General features: G+C 49.3%; 1 protein-coding gene across 1 annotated transcript in view; it reads left to right on the forward strand.

Moving 5' to 3' along the window:
• med27 (mediator complex subunit 27) overlaps positions 1–23215 on the forward strand; it is a 44599-nt gene extending 21384 nt beyond the window's left edge. The window contains exons 4-8 of the mRNA XM_027010009.2: positions 1203–1296; positions 10697–10804; positions 15614–15655; positions 20498–20575; positions 22412–23215. Of these exons, the coding sequence (XP_026865810.1) occupies positions 1203–1296; positions 10697–10804; positions 15614–15655; positions 20498–20575; positions 22412–22546 (457 nt within the window). The 3' untranslated portion in view covers positions 22547–23215. The remainder of the gene's footprint in view (positions 1–1202; positions 1297–10696; positions 10805–15613; positions 15656–20497; positions 20576–22411) is intronic.

The following is a 23215-nucleotide window of genomic DNA, read 5'->3' on the forward strand; positions in this document are numbered from 1 at the left end:
AGGGAGCTCGTCCACAAGTGGTGGGACATTTTGAGGGACGTTCTGTTGGACTTGTTCTGCTTGCTTTTGATGTTTCCATTGGAGGCTGGACAAAAAAATACAGAATTTACACACCGAATCACCAATCAGCAACCTCGCTTTCTCCTGTCACGTTCATATTCTACACCGCCTGTGAGTGTGTGTGTGTGTGTGTGTGTGTGTGTGTGTGTGTGTGTGTGTGTGTGTGTGTGTGTGTGTGTGTGTGTGTGTGTGCGTGCGTGCGTGTCTCTGTGTACACACACTCATGTATACTGGACTGACAGTCATTTATAATGAGCACAGAGAGAGCATATTTAGCCCTGTAACTTTCAAACGACTTCTTACACTCCCCCCGCCCCAAGCCTGGCCAGCTCCTCTCAGCCACTTCTTTAATGAATTATTTTTTCCCCTTTTGTGTGGAGGCCCAGTCCCTCAAGTCTATTGATAGCTGATGGCAAAGGAGATTTTCATTAAACCCTTATTAGCATTGACCCGCCGATACATTCAGGGCTGCGCTTGTTGGCAGCGGCTGCGCCGACCCCGGGGGGACGGCTCGGGGCCGGAGCCGCACACCTCCGAGCGTCTTAATGTCTAACGAGCAGGTCCCGGAGCCCTGGCAGGCTTTTTAAATGCTCATTCACCTCTAAACAGGGAAGGTGGAGGCAGGCGTCCAGAGAGGATTTACCGTAGTCTGCCGCCCTGCTAACCAATGGCGGACGCCTTTTTAGCATATGCTAACGATTCCTGCTCGTTGCCCTCAGCATTAAGGAGCATCGTCATTCTGCCCGAAAATATTACACATTGTGTGTGTGTGTGTGTGTGTGTGGTCCTTCTGTTAGTTGTTTTCTTTTAATGCCCCGAAAGAGGGAAGCTGTGAAGCAGGTCTGTTTAACATCGTCTGTCCAACATCGACACGAATCAATGGTTGCTTCTGAAAGCTGCTAAATTGTAAAGTGAGAATTAGTCAAAGGCGCAGGCTATAGATCAGTGTAGATTCAGGCCAAGACCCGGGGAACAAACACGTCGATAACATCGAATTCAAAGAAATACACAACTTCTTCAATATTGTTTCGTTACGTGATTGACTTGTTAACGGCGCGGTAGCCGCGACCCTTTCAGTTGTGTGTGAATCCCGAGCGTGTTTGCGGAATGTGAGAATCGGGTTTTGTCCCCTCTCGCCTCAGGTATGTAGACGACGTGATCTCTAGGATTGGCCGCATGTTCCCTGACCTGTCCATCGAGCTCTTCCGGCCCAACGGAACGTCGGCTGTGCTTCTGGTGAGTACGAGATACCGCAGGAATGTCACCTGTGGGAAATGCGTCCTCCATGAGGAAATCTCTCCTGCCCTATTACAAATGGCTCTTGGAACTTATGGAATTTAAAGGTACTCTCTTTCAGACCTGAAAGAAAAATCTTCTGTCACTAATACAGGCTCAAGAGTCTAAGAATTAGGATGCCAAGATTCTGATTCTAAATTAATTTCAGATTTTGAAAAAGCACAATGTCTAAATGTTTCTCTGCTTCTTAATTCTTGTCGCATTTGAGATTTTCCTTTCCATGGCACAGTTAATGGCCTTTCCAAACAGGCTGAAAACAAACTGGAATGTGGGGGAAAAAATCTGGAAAGTCTTGGAAAGGTTTAAGAAACAGTGAAGAACTGCTGAACTAAGTCTGCTGGTGCCCTGTAATGTGCAGGATATACTGTGGGTTATTTTGTCCTGAATGCTTAGGGGTTTGCACAGTACTATGAGGAGTTGAGAGTGTACTCCAGGATGTCCTTATTTCGGTGGTCTCTCTGTCAGATGCGACGTCCTCCGGCTGTCCTTGTAAACGGCCTGGAGGGAGCGCACCGGTGCTGCAGGCGTCTGACTTCTACAGGTCTTTCTGCCGCAAAGGCTAAGCTTGAGTTTTACGCCCCCAAGACAGAGAGGGATGCGCTGCCTCAGTTTCAAACCTATCATGGTTCGCCTTGCTCCTGTGCGACGTCCGGTGGTGTGTTCTCTGGAGAGCGGATGCGCCGGTCCGGCCGCTGCCGCGCCTCCCGTCATCGCCGCGTTTTTGCGCCGTCCGTACTGTGCGGCTAATCGGTCACGTCTGACATGGCCGGGCAGCTTTAATTTAATGTTGCCGGGCAAGACGCTCCGCCCAGTGGCCCTCACCGCTTCAACTATCTCCCTTCGTGCGATCTGTCTTCCTCCGCAGAAATCATGTTTTCTGGCAGAGAGATGAGAGAGTGCGAGAGAGAGAGAAAAGGGAGCAATAGCAGGGAAGAGCTCTTGGCTGCAGTGATGGGAAGACTACAACTGCCCCCTTCCCCAGCCGCGCACCCACGCTGGTTCTCGCCCACGGGGCACACACTGCCAGATGGTCCAATTGGCAGGGTGGCCACCTCAGCCGCTACCCTCCAACCGTCAGCCCCCCAAACCGAGACGCCATTCTACAGTTCATTACCAATAAGCTTTGAACTTTTCCTCCCCACCTTTTGTTTTTTCTTCTTCTTCAGTTCCTGCACATCGCCTTGTGCCCTCCTAATTAGCGTATTAAAGTGAACATAATCCTCACCTTCCCGAGCCGATGGCCAGCACTCATCTCAGCCCGAGCGCTCTGGCGGTCCGGCGTCTCTGCGGACTGCGGGAGCCGCAGCTTCCCTTTGATCACCCGAGTGCGCTCGTCGGAAGGGAAAAGGGTCACGTCGGTACAGACGACACCTTGCGACTGGAAGAATCAGCCCCAGTACAGGGAACCCAGTGTGAACACAGCAAAGTGAGAGACCCGGCGCGGGACCCGGCCAGCTCTGCTTCCGATGGAGTTTTGTCCAAGCAGAAGTGCTAACGCTTTAATCAGCCCTGGAAAGTACACCGCATCCATCAAAGTGTCAGGCGCTCTATTTTGTTTTGCTCGGGCCTTTTTATCTGTTGTTGTTGTTGTTGTTGTTTTTTTCAAGGAGTATAGAAACATTTGAGACAATCCATCCTTGTATTTCTTTTTAATGAAATCACTTTCAATCAGAATTGTAAGATTTTTTATATTACTCTGGTAAAGGAATCTGAAACGGTGTGTAGAGGTTCACTCTCTCACGCACTCATTCTCACTTTCTCTCTCACTCTCGCTCACAAACGCACTCACTTTCTCTCTCAGTCACAATTTCACTCTTATTCTCTCTCTCTCTCTCTCTCTCTCTCTCTCTCTCTCTCTCTCTCTCTCTCTCTCTCGCTCTCTCTCTCTCTCTCTCTCTCTCTCTCTCTCTCTCTCTCTCTCTCTCTCTCTCTCTCGGGCTGCCGTGGTCCGTCCCGCCTCCCTCTGCTGCTTTGAACTCTGCTCCGCCGCTCTGGTGAGGGGACTGAGTGCTGTGCTAGACGCGTGCTGCCGCGACACCTTTCCCCAGTCATCCAATAACTCCAATCAAAACGGCAGATAACACGTAAAACCTAACCCCAGCTGTACAAAACAAGCAAAAAAAAAAAAAGCCCACTCCGTGCTAGATAACAAACTGTATGGCCTCTGAGACTTTTATTCCACTAACTTGTAGGTTGCTCTCGGAACAAAAACTTTTTCATCTAACTTGTGTATTTGGCACAAGATTTCTTTGGAAGGTGGCCATTTGCTGGTAGCTTGTTGCTAGCAGTTTCCCACGGTTCCCCTCAACTCAACGCTTTTTGCGTGTTGTCTGGTGCTAGGTGGAATGTGGTGTGGAGGCGGGAAAACAGCGGTGGCCACGGGACCGCGTCTGCTGCCAGTGACCCGCCACCGTGAGCGCGAGCGCTTCCACGTAACGCGGCGCGGGGATTCTCGCACACAAGTGTGTGTGTGTGTGTATGAGTGAGAGAGAGCTTTGATTCGAAAAAATGAATTCCCAATCTCCCTTCTTCCAGAAGAGAGCGATGCCATCAAAGTCACATTGTGCTTTATTTAAAGGCCCAATCAGGCAGCTTTTTATAGAGCAGAATTACGCGCAAATAGCCGTAAACGTCTTTGATTTATGCTTTACAATAAAATAGGCCTGCAGTTACTATAACCGAGATCAACTCCGGGAAGAATAATGACTCCAAAATCAGGTTGTAACAAACATAATCCACCAATTCCTAGCGGACCGCATGGCAGGAGGAACGCCAGATACAGAGACGCGCAGCTCCCGTGTCCGACGGGCCACGGCAACGGTCCGCGCGGTGACGACTCACTCCCAGCATGGCTGAATCTCGGAGGGGCGTGGCCTGCATCGTTAACTAGGCCATGAGATTGAGGGCAAAGGGAAGGGGTGGGTCCTGGGTGTGTGCGCCGCTACCGGTTGGCCATAATTAGTGGTCGCTAATGAGAGTGACAAACGTCTCCCCCTCCCTCCTCTCTCCATCCTCCTCACCCCTCCCCCCGGGCTCATTGACACCGTCGGCTCCGCCCTCCCCTACCCCGTGGGCGTGCGCCGATCTCCCTCCTTACGAGTGCGGCGCTGTATTTTTAGATGTGACACGGAGCTGGTTAATGCGCTGATACTGAGCGGGTCCTGCCACTCGTCTGGCACTGTCGGCACATCCGACGTGACGCCTCCCACTTGCGCCGAAACAAACCATAGCGCGGCACTAAAAGAGCTTGTTTAGGGAAACCGTCATTACTGAAACACGTCCGTGTTTTACACTACATGTCTGCAGCTTTATTACCTTATCACTCTGTTATCTCTTCCACTTTGTCCTGCCCACTATGTCTCTCTTGCTCGCTCGATCGCGCTCTCTCTCTCTCTCTCTCTCTTTCTGTGTGTGTCCTGTCTTATTAATTTTATCTTAAAGTCACCTTGGCTCTCTATTGATTTGCATTAGAAGCGTCTCACCCTCTTCAGGGTCACCAAGCTCTGGAGAGACTGGCCGGTGGCTGCCTTCTGGCCCCGTTCTATTGACCCCGAGGTCCGGAATGACCTCGGCGAGCCGGCTGCAGAGGTTGAGGGGGAGCGGTGGAGAAGCAGCAGAGATCACAACAGCAGCGTGCAGGAGCAGGACAGCGGGACACACCCTGCGCTTCCCGGCCACCCCACAATGGCAAACAGAAACGTCGACGAGGTGTTTATAGAGAAAGAGGCCAGAATCGCTCAAAGATGGACCGGCCCAGAGGCCGAGGAGCTCAGAGGTCACGTGACAGGCTGGAGAAAAGGATGGGCTTTGGAGCTTGAAGGTCAGAAAATTTTAAAGTACAGCTGGGTAGCGGAGGAGCTGGAAGGTCAGTGAGTGGTTGATGAGTTCAAAGGTCATGTGAGTGGCTGAAGGGTTCAAAGGTCAGGTGAGCAGATGAAGAGCGCTGGGTAGTTGGAATGTCCCGGTAGGCTGGGGCTGCATCTCTTCTCTGAAGAAGACACGTGATCCTCAGCCATGGAGCCACTGGCTGGGAGGTGTGTGCTTTTGTTGACGTCGTTGTTATCGTGGATAACATTCATTCAGGAACTTTATCCTAATGGTCGGAGAAAGGAATGCCGTTACCCACGGAAGAGCAGCCCAGCGGAAGGAACTGGTGAAATTTCAGAGTCTCCTCAGTCACGACGGGAGCGTCTGTACCGCGCCCTCTTGGAGCCAGGTCAGCCTGAGCAGGACGACTTGACACGTTCCCGCCTGGCGCTTTCCGCTTCCTGTTTCGCAGCCCAACCCCGGGGGAGATGGTGCTCACTTGTTGCTTAGGAACGGCTTCTTATTTTCCTCCTGCCACTGCACGCCCCCCCCCAATATCCCCCCCCCCCCCCCCCCCCCCCAAAAAAAAAAAAAGAACCAAAACACACAAAAAAGCCCCATCTGCTGCCACAGCTCTCCGTCCGGCCTGCGAGTGAGAGTGCACTTTCACTGGACTAATGAACCACCGCAGGTCGCCCAGGTCCTGAGCTCTCCCAGTGAACCTGCACTCTGCCTTGGCCACGCGCCAGCCTCGCAGTCTCCTCCCCGGCCTCCGGAGGAACACGCAGGCAGAAAGGGACCTGCAGCAGCCGCCGGCATTAATAAGTTGTTCCGGCGCGGGGGGCCCCGTGCTGCGTGCGTGCTTTTTTGGAGGAACGATTGTCGAAACGCAGTCTGGAGATTTGAGAGCGTAATCCGGCAGTGCAGAAGTGAGTGGAGGTGGATTCGGGTTTGGTCGACGGGGGCTTATGCTTTGCTAATGGCTTCGGCACAGTTATGTAGTGTGGCGGCATGTTTTTTGTTGTTGTTGTTTTTTGTATTTTAAGGCTGTGGCGATGTTCTGATGTAGTTAGAAGTGTTTTAGAGAGAGACTGTTTCTGTAATTAGCGCTTTTTGGAAGCACAGTGTCGTCATTAAAGCTTTGTTGGGTGATTGTAGTCACAAATGTGGTCTCCTTGCTGTGGATGGATTTTTACAACTGTCTTTATGAAAAGTCTGAGGCCCCTGCACAGAGCTCATCAGATCCCCAGCAAGGCCTCTTAGAGGAACTAACTTATGGTTTCAAACATCTCGTGATGTTTTCAACATTTGTTTTGTTTAGAGCACTTCAGTGCACTGTTTAATTTGTGGAAAGGGGTACCAAATAAAGAATGTTTTTTCTTATTTACGTTTTACTCTAAAGCTAATTTATTGATTTTTATTTTTTTTTTAGAAAGCCATGTTCATGGAGTGTCACAACACTGCCGCGAGAATCCGTGCTTTCGCGTCGCATATGAAGAAAGAGTTTTATCCCTGTCCCTGTTAGATCTGATGATGTAATCTGGAGGTATATTAAGTTTGCCTAGATTACATCACCGGTTTCTTCCTTCTGCTTCCCTCATGTCAGCCCGGGAGGAGCCGTCTTCTGTGGCACGGCGCTGTCTGCGTTCGCCGCGGCTCTGGCGGCGTTTGACCGCGGAGAGCAGTGCAGAGAGGCTCCTTTGTTGCATTATTCACCACGCGCTCCTTGGCTAATGTTTCGAGCGTGACGCAGTGGCGTGCAACACTTCTGAGCGGCGGCACTGAAACGAGAGTGCCGTCATTTACGCGCCGGCCTCCTGGCACCTTTGAATGAGAGCCTTAAAATCGTGGTGCCTCTGTGTGTGCATGTGAGCATGCGAGTGTTTGTGCGTTTCCATCATGTATACTAGGAGGCTGTGCGTGTGCGTGCGTGCGCGTGTATGTGCACGTGTGTGCGCGTGTGTGTGTGCGCGTGTGTGTTTACACGTGTGTGTGTGCGCGTGCGTGTGTGCGTGTGTGCAATCGCATTTCCGAGCAGATGGCCATAGTTTTGCTGTTGTTTGTTTTGCACAAGCCAATTTCTTGTTGGAGTCTTTTGGTGCTGAAGCAACAAGACAGAGTTAAAAGATCTGGTATGTGAGAGCAGTCGGAAAAAAAAAAAAAAAAACAAGAATTCAAACACCCTACGCGACCTCCCCAACTGCCTTAGCATTCCCAGAGAGTTGTGTAGTGACAGCACACAGCCCGGATTCAGACAGCCTCACAACGAGAACTCGCAAACAAGCCGCTCTCTTTCAAAAGAAATCTTTGTGGATTAAGTGGCTATCGGTTACAATCTGAATCTGCTTTATAATAGCGGAGTTTTCAGCAGGTTAATAGCTGGGAAGTTCAGTGGGATAAGTCCTGGTTTAAGCACAAGCTCCGTGACTGCTGTGTTGATCCCTGGTGGTTCCGGACCTCTCCCTCGCGGGCAGTCTAAGAGAGCGTCATTGGCCTCTCCCTCCCCTGCCGTCCCCCAACATGGCACTAACCAATCCGGTCTTCTGCTTGCCAGCGTAGGCGGAGCTGGTGGTTGGCCCTCTCCTCCAACCACATCAAGCCATCCAGTGATGTCGCACCGGTTTGAACAGATGCAGTGGATGGTTGCACGTGTATCAGAGGAAGGCACGTGCTTGTCTTCAACCTCCTGGCAAGGCAGCGTTGCATGATGGGTTAAGTAATTAGCAATGGGTGGAACTGGAGATGACCAACACTGGGAGAAACTTGGGGTAACAGCATTTATTTGGTTTATTTAATATTTAGGTTTTATTTTGTGAGCTCTACCATGCCCTTCAGCTCACGAGGTCGAGATGTGAGGTCAGCTCGAGCACCACGACCATGCTCAATGTGAACTTTGACTTTTGAGGTGGGCGGTACCTCGGCCTGCGGAGCCGCACCGCGTCTGTGAAGCACGCGAGCACCCCGGCCAGCTCAGAGGGCAGGAAGACGTTTGATGTCCTGCTCCGGGGACCGTCGCTCTCTTTAGAATGCATTAAAGAGCGGATCGATGGAGAATCCATACGCGCTGACACGTCGCGGGCGGACAGCTGCGGCGGAGCGGCCAGTGAATCCGAAGCCCGTGGAAGCAGATCCCGACCCCTGGGGACCCACGGCAGCGTCTGGCGGCGCTAACGCGGAGAAGCACGCCGTCCTCCCGTCAGCGTCCGGAACCATCGATCCTCGCTGTGTGCCAGGAAAGCTGCACGCGTCTCGCTTTGACGAGACGCGACCCGACCGATACGGCCTCGAAATAACTCGTTCTGCCGAGTCCCGTGGCGCCGGGCGGCCGTGAGCACAGGCGTGGGCGCGGGTCTCGCGCATCCCCGCCCCGCGCTGTGGGGAGTGAGGTTGCTCTTTTGCGTCAGGCAGACTCGGGAGGCCGTGGGCAGCAGCGCGGCTGGTTGGCAGACGGCAGAGGCCGAGCCCCAGCTGCTACGTCTTATTAAAGCCGGCCTCGCAGCAGGGAGGCCAGCGGACCCGGCCTCTGGACGCCCCGCACTCCCCGCCTTCTTTAGACTTTCTTCTTCTTCTTTGCTGATTTGATCCCTCACCTCCTAGGACTTCTCATTCCCCCGCGTTTCCGTGGAGACCTGGAGCGGTGCACGTGCACACTGCCACGTGCCCTTGTTAACAGGTCAGGGGTGCTAATGACTGCACCCCGGCGGTGTCCTTTGGCAGGACGACCCTCGCGCTCAGGGGCGGGCCCAGGGCCCTGCGACAGTAAAGCACACCCCTGCTGCAGATGACAGGCAACTGGGCAAACTGGAAAACACATTTAACCGCAAAGGTCGCAGCTAAATGTGCATAAAAGCATTATGTAAATAAATGTTTTCGTCATCACCATGGTTAGAAGTGTAATGCTCTGTTCCTCTTTTTTTATTTTAAGCATTTTGGTTTTTTTCTTCTTCTTTTTTTTTTACTCCAACAGTTTGAAATTTTCTCAAACGAAGACATTTGCTCTGTCTGACCAGGGTTTGTTTTGACCAATTTGCGATGGATGCGGTTTTAATTTTACTACTGAGTGACCACTAACACGGTGTCGAGGTGTGTTCAGATGGCCAAACTGCGCGCTAACGAGCCGTCACTCCTGGGGATCCGTCGGTGTAACACAGAATCGAGGCCAAATCATTCTCTCAGGTCCATGCAGGTCTCCAGTCTTGCAGTGGCGTTTTCACCAGCTTAGCCACTCTGACGCAGTGACATGATTTTTCTGGGCTATTTTAGTCTTCAACATAATAGCCACATTAACATTAATAATTAGTTTGTGCATGGAGCGTCGTCACATTTCTCCGCCTGTGCTCCGTGCTCAGTCGTTTGTTCTGAGCAACTTCCAATTCGTCCGTCAGGCAGAACGTTGGCGAAGGTTCAGGATTCGTCTGGTTAAGGATCTGCGCTTCGGAGAGTTCATCCCAGCGTGCTAAAACCTGAAGATTGCTCTTATAGCTCAGATCTGATTACAGTACTGGGATTTGTGGAAAAATTTGTTTTCAAATGTTTTTTTGGAGGGGTGTGTGTGTGTGTGTGTGTGTGTGTGTGTGTTCATCCCTGTATTCTACAGTATTCTAGTTCATTGGTATGTTTAATTCTAACCTACTATACTGTACTAGGATATATTCTATGAGTAAATGACAAAGCACTTTTGTAAGTCGCTCTGGATAAGAGCGTCTGCTAAATGCCGGAAATGTAAATGTGTGTGGCATGCAACATGCCTGCATATAATGGGGTGTGTGTGTGTGTGTGTGTGTGTGTGTGTGTGAGAGACAAAGAAAGGGAGATTGTGTGTGTTGGCCACACTGTAACACTCTTGATTTTGCCCGCTGAACTTTATCCCGCTGCTGTTCATTGTCCGCGTCCTTTTCAGACCCCTGTCGGGAGCTCCCCCAGCTGGCTGCCCCCCCGCCCCTCACACCGAGTGGTGGGGTCATTCCCCTGCCTCCCTAGACTTGCTGGTGAATGGTGGCTTTGACTGAGCCCTGGTCCCGCTGCTCTGCCTCCACCCACCCCACCTGCCGCCTGGCCTGCCGCGTTAATAATTCAGACAGCGGCACTCTGACGATAAGCGCCAGTGTTTTGTTCCAGCAGCCGGCTCACTCTGTTTGAACAGCTCTGACAAATAAAGAGAGAAGGGGTTTGAGACCCATCTCATCTCCTCCTCCTGCCCCTCTCTCTCTCTCTCTCGCTCTCTCTCTCGCTCTCTCTCTCTCCCTTTCTTTCTCTGAGGTGCAGGCAGTTGCCCAGATCGAGTGGGTTGCACTGAGGTTTCAGTCTGATTAAACCCAGCTTAACGTTCAAGGCTTGACTGGGTACTGCCCCTGGTTTTAATGGTGTGCGGCAGGATGGAGGGGCGGATCTGAAGTGTCCTTGCAGAATGCCGAAGGCTAGAAAGCAGCATCCGAACAACGCACCCTCGTAGCCTGGCTTGTTTTAGAAGCCATCTGTAGCATCCAGCTTCTTTAAGCACCACTCTCTCTCGTGTGTGTGTGTGTGTGTGCAGGTGACCCTGGGAAAGGTGCTTAAAGCTATCGTGGTGATGAGGAGCCTGTTCATTGACCGCACCATTGTCAGGGGATACCACGAGAACGTGCACTCGGAAGACGGCAAGGTAAGGGGGCAGAACCACAAATGGCACCTGGGAGTCACGCTGCCCACTGCCCGCAGATCAGGATTACTGACTGGACTCGCCATATAGTAAGGAGCAGCCTGATTTTAGTGCCATTCTGCAAGCACTACGCATGTCTGAAATGCTCAAGCGACACAATCCATGCTGACCTCGTTGACGCGGCGCTCCTCCGTTTGTCATGCCAGGGCTGAACACTGACCATGGAGAAGTAGCATTAATTGCTCAAAAGTGCGTGGACTTTGGCCATATTCAGTTTCAGATGGAAAATCTAATTATATGACCTAACTTGGTCTTAAAGACACTGTTTTTGACCATCCCACTGCTATAGTCCATCTTTGATTTCATGCACTTTATACCTTGTATTACTCATTTATTTTTTATTTATTTGTAAAGCACCTATAATTGCCTGGTATACAGAATGTGCTATATAAACAAACCTGCTTTGCTTTGCCTTTAGAAATGTTAATGTTAATTCTAGATTAACCTCACATATATCCAGGGCACGTTTCCATGGAAACATGCCCTTAATGTATGTGAATTAAATCTAGAATTACAGAGAATAAGCTGTTGTTACAGAAATCAGGCAATTCACCACTGAAAGCCTTTTCGAGTCTAGGACTAATTGTGGTCTGAGAAGCTGGCCTTAAGGCCCAGTTAACCTTGCCCATGAGAGGTGTGGGCTGTTTAGTGGAAACTTGTTAGTAACAGAGTAGTTCAGTTCCAGATTCACCTCTGGATCTGTCAAACCAGGCCATAGGAGTGGCTTCCCCTGAAGCAGGCAAGACTAGCCCCGCCCTCTTAGAGCACACTGGCCCTGTGCTCTCACAGCCTGTGTGCTCTGCTGAAAATCTGCAGTGGCCTCTATAACTTTTTAAGTATTCCTTTAACGATTCCCACTCAAACCCATTTTCCTCTGATCTTTTTTTTTGGTACAAGGTCATACTGTCCTTCTGTGTTCTTTGGAGTTCTTTGGATGCTCATTAGATCTTGTAGCTTCAGTAACTTTATGAATTCCAGGAATTTGGCTATTGACACATCTCTCCATGCAGCTATTTTAATAATTCAGATGTGCTCAACACTCTCTGCCTGCACCGAATAACACATGAAGGACGTGAGACGCCACGCCCCTCCTACTACCCCCCACCATGTGACAGGTCCAACGTTGGCATTCCTTTCATTTTAAATACGATGATGTGCAAATCTCTTGCTTCCTGTTTCAACACACCATGGTAACACTAATGCGGGGCAGCCATCAAAGCCATGCGGCACCTTAATCGTTGTTAATTATGACAGTGAGCATGAGGCACGTGACCCTTCTGCCAAGCCAAGACCCTGTGTGCACATGACCCTGCTGTTCTGTCAGACGGTGCAAGAAGCTGCATGGCCACCACACCTGCTCCCAGCAGTAATGGTTACGAGTGCTTGGACTGACAGCAGAAGGACACGCGCCACACCTTAATGTGGCTGCCACTGCTTTCTGGAAGCTTCTAGAGAACATGTTTCATTTTACACAATGGTTCTAATGTTAGAATGGGTTTTAGGAGACCAACACATACAAAAGAAAAAGAAAAAACCTTTTTGCCCAGAAGATTATAATTCAGTTTGTTCCAGCATTTTATGTGCCACACAGCCTAATTCGTGGATCTTATTTAGCCGGGCCAGTGTATGCATGCTAATTGCCTTGACTCAGATGGTCATTATGTATGCATGTTGTGCTTATTAGCGCAAGACTGGGAGGAGGAGGAGGAGGAGGAGGAAGGCCTTTATTTACACGTTGGTACTCGGTTTCCTGAGATACCTTGAAATGCTTGATTTTCGCAAATATTTCCACATAATCCCAAAACAGCATGGCTAGTGAAAGCACGGGGTGGAAGAGAACAGCAGTGTCCCAGTGTATCCTGCCTGAAGTGTCTGGCTGCAGGGGACGGAGAAGCCAGGAAGGAATCTAGATTTGGGATTTACATTGGGACAATTTACTAACGTGATTGATCTGGCCAGTTAGACGGTTAATTAGCTGTTGTTAAAAGTATCATAGCTAACGGTTCAGTAATGTTAGCTTTTGAGTTCTGAACGTATAGATACAGAATTTGCCCTGTAGATTTGTGTTTTTCAACCAGATAAAGTATTTACTTTTATTATACATTTATTACAATTAAATTTATCTGACACTTTTATCCAAATGGACTTTCAATTATGACTGAGTACAACTTTAGAATTTGAGGGTTAAGGGTCTTGCTCAGGGACCCAACAGTGGCAACTTGGCAGTGGAGGAGCTTGAACTGGTAAACATCCGATTACAGGTCAAGTAGCTTAGCCACTGAGCAGCCACTACCACACTTACCGTGTCAAACTCAGTTTCACTAACTGGCCACATCACACCCAGTCCAGTGGGCAGAATTAAAACAGCAGTTAAATAATAATCAACTACACGTCACCAATTACTCTAAACTGTGTTGATTTAAACGGCCTTTATCTAAAACATGTTCTGAATGCACAAATTGAGCTTGTATCACATATGAAACACACATTTCATGAATCCCCCAAACATACTTGTATTTTAACTTATTCTTTTCTAAAGAGACATGCTTACATCAGTTTTTGTAGCTTGCTAATGAACGTTGGCAGAACCTTAAAATGGGCCCGGTTTTATTGCCCTATGTTGCCTAGTTCAATAACAGACATTGATCTCTCTGATTTTAATGCACGATCTTTCAGTTTACAGCCCACAATGCGATTTTAATTTAAAACATTATAAATTCATTTGGTGTTTTGGATTATAATCCGTGTGTTTGACGCCTTTGAGCTGGCTGTGTAGCAGGTCTCTCATGCTAGTAGCCAGCGTTTAACGGCGAGTGTTTAATAGGCAGTGCCCGTGTGGACTGGGGTTTTCTTCTGATTAAGGTGGCTATGCTTTGCTTTTCTGTCCATCTTTCAGATGGCTGCTACTCCCTGGACAGCTGTGTGGACTTGCCAGAGACTCAATCCTAGGACTAGTGTTAGATTGTGCCTTTGTGCCGGCTGGTGTTCACATCAATTTAATAGCTTCACTGCACATTTGAACTCTCACACACAGTTGCTTTTTTTTTTTTTTTTTTTAAACCCGATTAATTGACTGTCTGCGTAAACAGTAAACAAATAAAGACCGCTCTGTCAGAATTTTCTTTAAAAAGCGCCAACCTTCCCTGTCCCGCTGAAGCTGCCCCAGACAGCGATCTTTGAGGCGATCTCTTCCTCGAGCAGGCCTGGTCTTAAAGTAACAGCGCGCCGCTTTATTCCGACGTCTGTGTTCACGGACTCGTAGGCCTTTCGAGGAGCCCCTAATCCCGCACCTCGACGCAAGGCGGCAGGTGACTGGGAGGTGACCTCAGCCCAGGGAGCGGGATGTTAAAGGAGTCCTGGCTGCATCGGTTGGCTTCTGTCAACACCTCCCACTTTTTGCCCCTTTAAGCCCACGGATCAGGTTCTACCACGCAGGCCATTATTCCTCCGCGCAGGACTCCTGGAGAGAGGGGCGCGGGAGAGACGGGGTGAATGGATGAGTGAGTGAGAGAGGGAGTTAGGAGAAAGAAAATACACTATCAAAGTGGGGCTTCAAAGGCTATCTCGGGAGTCTCTTGGGTAATTTGCGATCCGGCATTCTTTATACTTCAAAGGGCGTCAGTGTGTCGGAGTGGGCTAGGGGACAGTGGGGAGATGGGATCTGATTTCTTTAATAAACGCTGATACCGGGCCCTGTTTGATATTAGATTCGGGGGAACATTTTGATTTGTTATCGCCTTTGAAACTGTTCTGATGACCTTCACATAGCAGGCTGATTAGCAAGGGGCCTTTCTTTTGCAGCCGCACAGCCGGGCTTGGCTGTCCGACACTAGAGAGACATCCCAGCTCTTCTCAGGAAACCCAGCCAGTGCTAAGACATCCCAGCTCTTCTCAGGAAACCCAGCCAGTGCCAAGACGTCAGAGCTCTTCTCAGGAAACCCAGCCAGTAGACATGTGGGCCCTTATAAGTATTTAATATGGAAATGTTTGGGCTTTCTTGTGAGAACTGGTCGGTTCGATTTTCTGGTATTTATCATGAATATAAGGCTATAAACAGGTCACTGCCAAAATACAGTCGTGATTACATTCTAGAGATCTTCTCTAGAAAAACATAAGTTTAATTTTTCTTTTTTTCCTCCTCCCTTAAAACGCCAGTGTCATGAGCCATTCTACCACCCGCTCATGTTGATTTTCTAGCACCCCTAACTGCCCGATGCTTCCACAGTCCCGTTGATCTTTTGCGTGGTGAAACATGAGAAAGTGGTTTCGTTCCCATTGCTGCTGCTTTCCGATGGGTCTCGTAGCCTCGCTGGAGCGGGGAATAGTGGGTGAGTCCTCGGACACCTGGAGACTATGGATTTGCTAGACCTCGCTTGACCTGGTCTCTGCATGATGCTTCCTCCATGTCAGTTCCTGGACCAGGATCCAGGGTAGCAGTGTCTGTATCTGGATCCAGGGGAGCGGTGACTGGTCCTGGATCCAGGGCAACAGGTAGAAGCCCCCTAATGGTGGAAAGAACAAACTTTCACAAGTGGGTACAGGAGATGAAAAAGGGACTTGGGGGAGAACCAGATCCAAACCAGTCGGCTCCGGGCACCGCGGCTGTGCAGGGGCGTTCTGTCAGAGGATGTATTTGTTGTTCACTTCAGAATCTGCGTTTTCAAACCAAACCTCTGCGTGCCTTTGCGCGATACACAAACACATTTGCGGACAGAAAACTGAATTCATGTTTCTCTTCTTTTGTCCTTTCAGCTGGATATTTGGTCAAAGTCCAACTACCAAGTGTTTCAAAAGGTGAGTCTGTGCATGAATCTTAATTATGCATCTTTTAATATTTTATACAAGGACAAAAATTCAGCGTTGGGTGGAGGTGCTGCGCTAATCCGCACTTCAGAGTAACCATGGTCATTAGCAGAAAGAACCCGGCGAGGACGCCCTAACGCTTTAAGTCAGCTGCGATCGGCGCCTCGTCAGGAAGGACAGGGTGAGTTTGCGGCTACGAGGAGAAGATTTATCCAGGCAAACCCTCCTGACGCAGTTTGACTAGCGTGCTGGCGTGAAGTGCTTTAATCAGTCATCTGTGGACTCGTACAGTCGGCCCTAATTAGATCTCCCCCTCTCATCCCGATGGTCGTCACGTTCCTCCCGGACTCGCCCATGCCCAGCCTTGCTTTTATCCCTCACACATCATTTGTCTTTTGTGTTTTTCATTTCGTTTCGCTGCAAACCTCAGTTCTCTGTTCGGCTCCGCCCCCAAAACAACTGGGTTGAGTGTTCTGCTCTCCTACTTTTATCTGCCTTCCTCCCAGAATCTCATTAGACCAGAATTAAAGAGCTGGCAGCCTCCGGGCAGATGGAGCTGCCCGACCCGCCGTAGCGCTCCCACCTTCCACGAAGAGCGAGAGGAAGGGAGAGCGGGCCTGCAATGAATTGCCGGAGCAGGAGTGACTCCAGCTCACGTGGGAGATGAGAGGGCAAGAGAGAGATGGATGGAGGGAGACGCGCAGACGGAGCGACATGGCAGCTTTGGGGAGACACGGGGCTGGTTTTGTCGGGAAGAGCGGTTACGGCTCACATCTGGACGAGCTGATGAAAGGCGCGCCCTGTTTACTCCTCCATTCCCCTGCGCCCCTCTGCGAGCGCTAGCTCAAACAGGGCTGTCTGAAACAGGGACGAAGGCAGGAACCTCTCAGCTTCTCCTCCCTGCTGTCAGTCCAGCCTGGGAGTGTTGCACACCCGCTCAGTCAGCCCATCGCTACAGCTCTGACTACACACACACACACACACACACACACATATATACAGACACTCACTCGGACACTCGCACAAACGCACAATCATACTCACTCACTCAGATGCTTACACACTCACTCTCACTTGCACACATGCTCTCATTTACACAATCGCACAGATTCACAAACTGCTCAATCACACTCAAACACACTCACTCAGATACATTCACACTCACTCACATATACACACACTCACTCATGCACACACTCACTTTCTTATACACACACGCACACACAAAAGCTCAAGCACACTGATACAGACGCTCAATCATACTCATTCAGATGCTTACACACTCGCTCTCTCACACTTGCACACATGCTCTCATTTACACACACACACGCGCACACACACACACAGATTCACAAACACATTTACATTTATGGCATTTAGCAGACGCTCTTATCCAGAGCGACTTACAAAAGTGCTTTGTCATTTACTCATAGAATATATCCTAGTACAGTATAGTAGGTTAGAATCAAACATACCAATGAACTAGAATACTGTAGAATGCAGGGATGAATGCTGATACCTAGAAGTGCAAAATACATAAGGTCTATCTTAAACAATGAAATGCTATAAACAATAAGTGCTAGAGTTTGTTAAAAAACAGTGCCCTACAATAAGTACTAAATTAGTCAGTCAATAAGGGAGCAGTGTCAGTTGTCCTTTAAATATTCTGCAAATAGATGGGTCTTCAGTCTGCGTTTGAAGACTGCAAGGGACTCTGATGTCCAGACAGCAAGTGGGAGTTCATTCTACCATCTTGGAGCCAGGACAGAAAATAGTCTCCATGCTTGTTGTCAATGAGACCTGAAGCAAGGTATTTCAAGCCGAGCCGTACTTGAGGTTCGATGTACTCAAGGTATGGATCGGGCTTTGGCCATTGACCTCATATATGAAGGGGCTGGTCCATTTTTAGCTTTGTAGGCAAGCATCAAGGTTTTAAATCTGATACGCGCAGCTACAGGGAGCCAATGAAGGGAGCGCAGCAGTGGAGTAACGTGTGAACTTCAGAAGGTTGAAGACCAGTCGTGCTGCTGCATTCTGGACAAGTTGTAGAGGTTTGATGGCTCTTAGAGGAAGACCAGCAAGTAGCGAGTTGCAGTAGTCTAGCTTTGAGATCACAAGAGACTGCACAAGCACCTGGGTAGCTTCCTGCGAAAGAAAGGGCCGAATCCTTCATATGTTACAAAGGAGGAATCTGCAAGACCGGGTTAGATTAGAAACATGAGTTGAGAACGACAACTGGTTGTCCAAAGTTATGCCCAGGCTTCGGATGGTGATACCAGGGAGTTCTCAAAGAAAACAGTGAGGTCCTGATAAGGGTTGGGAGTTCCTGAGATTTACAGAAGCTCAGTTTTACTGGGGTTGAGCTTCAAGTGGTGGGCTGTCATCCATGACGCGATGACATGTCAAGCATGCCGAGATACGTCTGGAGACCTGAATGTCAGAGGGTGGAAAAGAAAGAAATAATTGAGTGTCATCGGCATAGCAGTGGTAGGAGAATCCATGAGAAGATATTACATCACCAAGAGAACAAGTATACAAAGAGAAGAGAAGGGGCCCAATACTGAGCCCTGTAGAACTCCAGTGGAGAGTCTACACGGTTTGCATGTGGATTCTCTCCATGTCACCTGATAGGACCGTCCCTCCAGATAGGACTGAAACCATCTCCAAGCAGAGCCAGTCACACCAATCCTGGAAAGAACAGAGAGAAGAATGTTGTGGTTCACTGTGTCAAAGGCTGCTGAAAGGTCTAGAAGAATCAAAACAGATGACTGTTTGGCAGCTTTAGCAGCATGAAGTTTTTCTGTCACTGCTATGAGGGCCGTTTCTGTAGAATGTGCCGGTTTGTAGCCAGACTGATTGGGATCATGCAGCTGGTTCTGGGTGAGAAAAAGAGACAATTGATTATAAACTGCTCGTTCGAGGGCTTTTGAGAGGAAATAGAGAAGTGATACCGGCCTGTAGTTGGTAACGCTGGAGATGTCAAGTGTGGCCTTCTTGAGGATTGGTACCACCCTGGCAGTTTTGAATGCAGTAGGCACGTATCCAGAAGATAAGGAGTTACTGATGATGACAGAGATGAAAGTAAGCAGATCTCTTGCGATTGTCTGGAACAGAGCAGAAGGAATTGGATCTAGCGGACATGTAGTCGGATTGCTGGAAGTCAGGACTTGAAGAATTTTGTCTGAGGAGAGAGGAGAAAAAGAAGTCAGAGAGTTGGATGTTGGGGAATGCATGTTGATTGGAGGGGTGGGAACAGGGGAAAAGGACTGGAGGATTGCTGCAACCTCCTCAAAGAAGGTGATAAAATCATCCGGAGTAAGAGAGGAGGAAGGAGGGGGACACACTCACACACACACACACCCACACACACCCACTCACACCCTCACGCATTTACACTCAGTCATGCACTCACTCACACACACTCACTCTCTAACAAACGCACTCATTCACTCACTTAGACACACACTCCCTTACACACACACAAATACTCAATCACACTCGGACACTCGCACTCACTCACACACACACACACTCATACACACTCACTTTCTTACACACACACTCATACAGACACTCAGACACACGCTCAATCATACTCATTCAGATGCTTACACACTCACTCTCACACTTGCACACATGCTCTTATTTACACACACAGATTCACAAACACATACACACTCACACCCTCACTCATTTACACTCACTCATGCACTCACTCACACACTCACTCTAACAAACGCACTCACTTAGACACACACACACACTCAATCACACTCATACACACACTCACTTTCTTACACACAAGCTCACACTCATACAGACTCTCAGACACACATGCTCAGTCATACTCATTCAGATGCTTACACACACACTTGCACACATGCTCTCACAGATTCACAAACACATACACACACAACCACTCACACCCTCACTCATTTACACTCACTCATTCACATGCTCACTCACACACTCACTCTCTAACAAACGCACTCATTCACCCAAACACACATTCTCTCTCTCCCTGTCTCCCTCTCTCTCACACACACACACACCCACATACGCGAATGCCTTCCAGAGAGTTTGGTGATCACTGGAACGGTTGCCTTCGAGTATAGACCCACGCAGTACATGATGTAATGCCACTGAGAACAAAACCGGCCTGGTTATAGTGGCCGTCCTCCCTGGCTCTGGCCCCTCCCCGGGCGGATGACGACAGGCGAGTGAAAGTGCTAAAGATCTGCTCCCTCGTAGTCCCCGGCAACAGTAACGTTAGCGCAGGGAGATGAGACTTTGGAGAAAGTAGTGAGGAGATGGTGAGATTTTTGAGAAATTAATTTATCATTTTAATCTGGGTGTAGGAGAGAGGGATTGAAAATGACCTTAACGTTTAATCAGATTGTCTGTCTATCTGCCCCAAGCTTTAGATGAGCTTTATATATAAATATATACTCTTCTAATGTGAGGTTTCATTTTTGAAAGGGTGAAGTCCAGCCACTTCTCCTGCATGGATGAAGTCGGACACCAGGCCTTTCAGAACTCACACTGTCTGTTTTGATGATTCATCAGTGATGCTTTAAATGAACTTCACTGTTCATATTTTTTAATTCCCCATTGGTGGGGGTTTTATTGTTGTTGTTTGTTCTGGTTATTTTTTCCGTTTTTTGTGAAATACATGCTTCCAAATAGCTTCAGTGTAAAATTGCCTCCAAATCTGATCCCGAAAAAAGTGCGACACTGTCTTGGATTACATGAATGTCCCTGATGCATTGAAAGTGTGTTTCTTTGCTTCTGCCCCTTTGCCCTGGGTTCCTGCCCCTGGGGTTCCTCACCCAGGTGACTGACCACGCCACCACGGCCCTGCTGCACTACCAGCTCCCCCAGATGCCCGACGTGGTGGTGCGTTCCTTCATGGTGAGCTCTTCCCTGGCATCTTTCTGATTACAGCGGCACCGTGCTCATCGTTAAGCTCTGCCCTCCTGCCCACGTGGTGCCCCCTGTAGGTTTCCTTTGTCTATTACACTGTGCTGTTCTGTGTAAAGGTAATTTTATCATTTCTGAATGAGTCTTAATAGGTTTTTATTGCACATCTACATAGAAATCCAACACTGTAAATCAGAGTGACCTTATTTTTTATAGATAAGAAACATAAGCTGATAGCCGTGTGGCTGACAGAGGCAGTGTTCCGAGCGGCCTGTTCTGTTGTAAGGGCTGGATCTGAAGAAGATCGTCTGTGTGTTTGTGTACATGACACCGGGCGTCGTGTCGGGTTTGGCTTTAAATAGTCCTCAGTGGGCTGCTGGGAGGAATGAGGACAGGAGCGATTGATTACACCCCCCCCCCCAAAACCCCCACCCCCTTCAATCAATGGTGAGGTCTTCCGATCGCGTGACGCTGCGGGTTCTCTCTTCCCGATGCCCGTGCTCAACAGAGCGTGCCAGCCAGGGCGGGAACCATCCTTTAGCCTGTCGATGGCGCCGGTGAGTTGGATGTCGGTGGACTCTGGACGGAGGCTCCGCTGCTCAGTGGGGGAGGTGGAGAGGGGGTTTGGTTGGGCTTTTGGCAAATATTTTCAGCGGGGTTGAAGACCTGTCCCAGTTTAACACTGGTTTGTTTCTCGGCCTCATTCGCTGCACGCTTTTTGTGTGTGCCCTGTTTTACCCTTCTGGATTCAGCTCATGAAGGGTTAAACACCCCAGGTGTTGAGCAGAGCGGAATGAGCGGGCTCGCGGCGGGAACACGGGCGGGGAAGGTTTCCGCCCGGTTCTGCAGTGGATGTGTTGGACCTCGAGCGGCCCGCTCCGTTTTTCCAGCCTCCACTAATCACACAGGAAGTTCTGTACATATTCTGCAATAACTGCTGGATTTGCAATAAGTGCCAACAGCTAATATTAGAATTCAAGTATACTTATTCAGAACGGCTGCAAATGCCACTCCCTTGCCTAACAGGCTGTGGTGTGCCTGGCAGGGTGTATTTAGGTCAGTGAGCAGGACGACTATGCACAGGGCCCCTGGGGAAGCCTGAGCCAAACACAGGTTGCTGACTGGGGCAGGTGAACTCTCGCTGGGCCCCAGGGAGGTGGAGACGGGATGGGCGGGTGAAGGGCCATGCCACACCTGCCCTGGATCGATGGAGCGCATGTCTCTCTCTCTGTGTGTGTGTGTGTGTGTGTGTGTGTGTGTGTGTGTGTGTGTGTGTGTGTGTGTGTGCGTGCACGCGCGCGTGCATGGGCCCCAGGGCCACGGGCCTCGTGCTGTGCTCATATGGTTTACGCCAGTGCAATGAGGCCAGGCAGTCATGTGTAAGTGTGTGTGTCTGGCGGGACGCTGTGAGTAGAGAGTGCTGTTCTGGGATCAGCCTTTGACTTACATGTGTTAGTAGCCAAGCTGGGCTCCTTTTGCGTTTACGGTCCATGAGACTTTAATCTGTGTGTGTCACATAAGCAGCTCTGCTAGGATCCTACCCTCTCATTAGCCTGTCATTTTCATTTCATTAAATAATACCTGGGGAACTCCATTTACATAATAACACTTTACCCTAGCAATTCGTCATCTTGACATTCAACAAGCCAGAATGCTGTATGTATAGTAAAATGACTTGGTCGAGTGATCTTAATCTGTCAGCCTACATACTGGAATTTTGCTGGGCAATTATTTCACAGAGGGCTTGGTGTGTAGGACTGTGACATGTATACACACATGTATAGTGTGTTTAATCAGTTCTGTGTGATGTTTCCTGCTCTCCTGCAGACATGGCTGAGGAGTTACATCAAGCTTTTCCAGACTCCGTGTCAGCGCTGCGGCAGGTTCCTGCAGGACGGACTTCCGCCCACCTGGAGGGACTTCCGCACCCTCGAGGCCTTCCACGACACCTGCAGGCAGTGACGTGGACCCCGACCCAGGGCAACGCCCCTACCACCAGCACCTGCCTGTAGGGGGTGCCAGCTGCAGTCTGATACAAGGGACTCAATTACAAGAAGAAGATGCGACTCTCCTGACTCTGAAAAATGTTTTGACAGTAGAAGTGGCGATTACACTGGACATGCCAAATGGAAAGCCTAGACCAGCAGCTTCAGTACTCCCGGCCTGTGCCACATACATGGATACCCACATACTGTCTTGAGTATTGCATGCCATGCATCTCCTCACAATAAAGCACATTCTGTACTCAGAAATGTGAACGATCTCCCCCCCCCCCCCTCTGTTCAGGTTTGTGAGAAGCTGTTCAGCTGTTTTACTGGGAAGGAAGACTGTTGTCAGGAAAGGTTAACACCAGGCGTACGTATGTGGCATGCTTAACTTGCATAAATTTGTGGACTACATTTTATTGTCCTTGGTTTCACTTTTTTCCTAAAAGAACAAGGTATTTCAGTGAAGAACAGCATAGGTAAATGTTTTTCGTTTGAGTGCTTTTTAATATCCTTCTTGTCATTTGATTATTTTATGCTTCCCCCTAGGGATGTTAGGGACCTGAACTACTAACTAGGTCATAACCTCATGAATTCCATGATTGCTGCCTCTTTATGTGATTGAATAAAAAATGCTATCTGGGTT

The sequence above is a fragment of the Electrophorus electricus genome, chromosome 23 (genome assembly GCF_013358815.1).
Source record: "Electrophorus electricus isolate fEleEle1 chromosome 23, fEleEle1.pri, whole genome shotgun sequence".
Classification (NCBI taxonomy): Eukaryota; Metazoa; Chordata; class Actinopteri; order Gymnotiformes; family Gymnotidae; genus Electrophorus; species Electrophorus electricus.